Source organism: Cryptomeria japonica, chromosome 3, assembly GCF_030272615.1.
Source record: "Cryptomeria japonica chromosome 3, Sugi_1.0, whole genome shotgun sequence".
Classification (NCBI taxonomy): domain Eukaryota; kingdom Viridiplantae; phylum Streptophyta; class Pinopsida; order Cupressales; family Cupressaceae; genus Cryptomeria; species Cryptomeria japonica.
In genome coordinates, this window is record NC_081407.1 from 241,829,753 (window position 1) to 241,834,737 (window position 4,985).

A 4,985-nucleotide genomic window follows, 5' to 3' on the forward strand; every position below is an offset into this window, starting at 1 on the left:
TAACCTTACTTTGGCTTTCTTCACTTTGTCAACAAATGCTTTCTTCATTTTGTGTATTATTTTCATCAAAGACCACCAAGGTCTTTCTATATTATATAAAATTTGATTTATATGTTACTAGAATTTATATAATATGTAATAGTCTATTGATTTTATTTTTTTTGTACGTTATAATCTTCTTAAAATTTAAATAGTTTTTAATATAAATTTACCAAAGAGAAAACATACACCATCAAATTTAATCACATCAAAAAATATTTGAAAGCATTAAAAGAAAAGTGTATAGGAAAAGCATTGCTTTTAACAATGGTTAAATTATTTTTCATTTTTCACTAATTGTTCGAAAAACATTTTTTATTTTTTTTTTCAGATTTGTTGGGTACGTAAAATTTGATATCTATCAACATATTTTACATAATTTTATTAAAATATAGATATACAAGTTTATTTAAATGACATAAATTAAAATTTACAATTGTTGTCCTTTGCTTTCTAAATAATCTGCAATATTGAATAAAAAGCCGTTTTTAAGTAAAAACATACATAACACTTATCGAAAAGAAATAACACACACAAAAATTATTATTACCATTTACTTAGTCTCGTTTTGGAGGGCATTCCGAAAGGGTGTGGCCTTTGAATCTGGAGGGGCTTTTATCAAGTATAAAACAATGTGTATAATTTAAAAGTCCTTGAACACACAACTGAATATAGTTCTCTAAGTTTTTTGCATACTGTTGACTTGGTGTGAAAGAGTAGTACTTCATAAGAATTATAATGGATTTTCTGAAAGAACTCCCTGAACAAATATTTCGAGACATCTTACTAAGAGTGTCTTATAAATCTCAACAAAAGATTGAGGAGTTATTGGAGCCTGCTAAAGAAATGATAGAATGTTCCCAATTTTATCAAGACAGAATTAAGTTTGGGCTGGCTAAGAAATATATATGCTTGCTCCACGTTGCTGCGATAATTATATACGATCCAGTTGATCAATCACAAATAATGTACGCACGTCTTCCCACTGGTTTTCTTGCCACTGGTTTTTTAGTCGGAAGGAATTCTCAGGTTCTTTCTGTTAAACAAGCTTGTTTTGCTGGGCTTTAGTTTTAATTCGAGCTCTACTTCAACAATTTTGATATATGATTTATTATCTAAAACATGGAAGCAAGGAGCTAAAATTCCAACTGTCAGATATGGGTTTGCATCTTATGTCTCACCTGAAGGATTGATTTACGTGGCAGGAGGTTTTGTCGGTTCTAATAGTGCCTCACGTAAAGCAGCAGTATACGAAGTATATGAAGACGAGTGGGAGTTTCTTCCTGACATGCACCATTTAATGACCGATTGTAGGGGTGTATTTTATGAAGGAATACAAAGATTTGATCCCAACACGAGTATGGACAACAATAGAAAATTTGTCTTTTTACCATCCACGGGACGTCCATGTTATGTTTGGACGACTAATTGCGGTTACATGCAATGAAATAAATCAATATGATTGGGAGGGAGATATGTGGAGAGAAATGGAACGCCTCCCTCAAAGACTTGAAAACGTTCAGGCCACAATGTGGTGTGATCAAATTTTCTTGTGCGGATTTATGATACTTTTACCTTCGCCTCAACAATTTTATATGTATAAACCTGGAGCAGCTCTCTCTGAGAGGTGGATTTCTCTTAGTGAAGCGAATTTTTTAATGACAGGGATTGTCGAATCTGTTGCTACGATAGAAATTTAATGTACTGATATATAAGAGAAATACAAAAGTATAACACAAAATTGTAACACAAATAAATTTTGTGTAAAGGCATATGAGCAATATGAATCTGGCTTAATTCCGTTATCATGTCCACTATCCGATCAGCTTATTAGTCACATATCAGTTGTATGATTGCTGTATAAAAGATGCAAGGCTTTATAGTATAGCATTCTTGGTGTTCAATCTTTCACATTCTATTTTCTCGATTGATTTTTTGTGAGCTACAAATGCATTTTAAAGCTGATGCAACACATGGAAAGGTTCTGAACTGTAAATATAATTTTTTTTTTTTTTTTTGGATAAAAGTGCATAGAACCACTGAACTATATTAAATTTTAAAAGTTTTTTTACAGTCTCTGGTTCAAAAAGTACTGAAGGGAAAGAACCATTAAGAAAACCCTTTAGTATTGTTTAAGTAACACAAGCCTATTCTACCCAATACCAAATGCTCATTGGCATAGTACATCAAAAAAACCCATCCCAATTTCAGAAGCCGCATTAGATATAAAGGAAGCTGCCAATAGAAGCATATAGAAGGAAGATTAAAATATGATCACTGAAGGATGCATATCCATTGCTGTCAAAAAAAACCAGTCTGAACCACCCCTGTCTATGAAACACAATTCTCCAACCACTAGTTAGAATGATACCACATAACAGAAATGAAACCATAATCAGACACCCTGTCAAAATAAACATTGTGAACAAGCATAGCAAAACCCACACCAAGGAAAAGCCACACCAAATAAGGAGGTTGATTAAGACAACAACTATGCCCTTCTTTACTTCGAAAATTCCAAAACCAAGGAAGGGATCTCATCCACACTTACCTCCCGCATATTAGCATCACTGTCAATGGCTAAATTAGCCAAGAAATCTGCAATCTTATTCACTTCCCTATAACAGTGGGAAATCAAGAAGGAATCAAAAAATTCTAATTTTTGCAAAATATGATCAAGTATATATTGTAATTGCCAACAATTCGACTTCTTTTTCATGACACTTTGAATAATAACCATAGAATCACCCTCAATTATCAAGTCCTTAATTCCCAAAGATATAGTCATATCCAAACTAAAGGACAAAGCAAAGAATTCTGCGCAATTGTTAGACTTCAAACCAATCGCATGACAACGAGCCAAAATAAATCTTACCTTATGATCATAAATTACCATACCTGCCCCTGCCAGGCCAGGGTTCCCACGAGAAGCACCATCAAAATTCAATTTAAAGTGCCCTTGCAGAGGAGGTTTCCAGCAAGCAAAATTTCTCTTACTTATAGCTAAACATAATTGTTAAAAGGTCAGACAATTGTTTAATGTTAAAATAGTAGAGACAACCAACCAGCCCCTCGGCCCATATGCCTATTATTTTTTATCATTCTTTGAATTGGAAAATAGTAATTTTTGGTGTTGGTTTGCATAATAATCTTATTGTTGTTTCTGTTAGACATTGTGTTTTACTGAATATATGGAAGAGCAGGTGTTTAGATTTGTTTTCAAACCAGTCAGTTCCTTAATGTCACTTCAAATACAGAAATATTATTAGGGTGGATTAATCATCTTCTTCATAACGTAAAGCATGGAAACACTTCAGAAGATGAAGAAGATCTCATTTTAGCTTGCACAAGCTGCTTGGAAACAGGCATGTCCACAAACCCATTCAGATAGTTTATTTTGGATATCGAAAAACTTTAACAATTCAACGGCCCATAAAAATTGTACTCTTTATCTACACTTCAAAGGATAATTAACCATAATTTTAATCTTTTATTTACACTTAAATTAAATAAGCAGTTAATTATAATGTAGACTAGATTTGGGTTTTGCAGATGGTCATTGATTTTTGGTATAGAAACTTGAGGAGATTGTTCACCATGCCCCAACCATGGATGAGATCAAGTCGTAGACACAGCTGGAGTGCTATCACAAACAATCTCTTCTGGTGCATTTTGTTTATAATAGAATTTTATAAAGTGGTTTGGTTCATGATTGAATTGTAAGTGGTTTTCGCCACTTTACAATATTGAAAAATCTCTATCCAACTTAAGAAGGATGTTTCAGGGATTTAGATGGAAACCAACTGACTGCATATCTTAGCCAAGGGCTACTCATGAAGACACTCCAAAAGATTACTACTTTACGTCTCTTATACTAGAATAAATCATCTTTTAAATCGTCAAACTATTTTTGAATGACATACATTGCTCATGAACTAGCATTCTTAACTATCTAAGTAGAGTGAAACTTTACGATGATTTTTTCCTTAAAAAATATTTCTGAACTGAAATCATGAAGATATAATCAAATATAACAATGTCTTAATGTATTTAAAGATATAAAAGTACAACTAAGTGGGAAATAAGATTTAAAGGATCCTTATACTTGTTTTTATTAATATAATTGAGAGAAGAGCCCCAAATCCTTATAGATAATAATTAAAAATTATCAAAACCAAAGGCTTGGAGAGCATGCTAGCAAACACAAAATAATGTAGACAACTGAACTCTAGCAATTAATAGTATATATAGGAAATTGGTAAATCCAGAAACAACATATCTAAAAGAACAGTTTCCAAAAAATAGAGTAACATTAAAAACATAGTCGACTCTAAAATGAAAAATCCCAATCCTTAACTTGATGCTCCAAAGTTGCCTCCCATTCCATGCAAGCTACAGTCTTCTTTCCTTTCCTCTTGTCTTCATTTTTGTTCTTTGGACCATTCCAATAATAGTTTACTGCATAGGATTTCTATTAACTCTTACTAACTCTTCCATGGCTTCTTTCCTTTCCTCTTGTCTTCATTTTTGTTCTTTGGACCATTCCAATAATAGTTTACTCTTACTAACTCTTCCATGGCTTCTTTCCTTTCCTCTTGTCTTCATTTTTGTTCTTTGGACCATTCCAATAATAGTTTACTGCATAAGATTTCTATTAACTCTTCTAACTCTTCCATGGCTTTCTCAAGTGTGTAAATTTTTTTCTGTTCTTTTCATAGCTAATGCAATTCTGTGGGGTTCCAAGAATCTTGATCCCACTACAAGGTCTTGTAGATACATAGAAAGCACTAACCAATTTTCCTCCTTGCTATTATCCTCTTTGGTTTATAGTTACTCATTATCTTCCACACTATAACTTTTTAGAATATTAAGCCCATCAAGTGCATCTTATATGTGTGTCTAATAGGGTGGGGAATGAGAAAGAGAGTCTTTAGGCATGATATTTT

At 32.7% G+C, this 4,985-nt stretch overlaps 1 protein-coding gene across 1 annotated transcript; it reads left to right on the forward strand.

Annotated features, from left to right (window-relative positions):
* The first annotated feature begins 777 nt into the window (after positions 1–777).
* On the forward strand, positions 778–1,486 carry LOC131874066 (F-box/kelch-repeat protein At1g80440-like). The gene is made up of 2 exons (XM_059217288.1): positions 778–1,007; positions 1,108–1,486. The coding sequence occupies exons 1-2, from the start codon at positions 778–780 to the stop codon at positions 1,484–1,486; spliced, it is 609 nt and encodes a 202-aa protein (XP_059073271.1).
* The last annotated feature ends 3,499 nt before the right edge of the window (positions 1,487–4,985 follow it).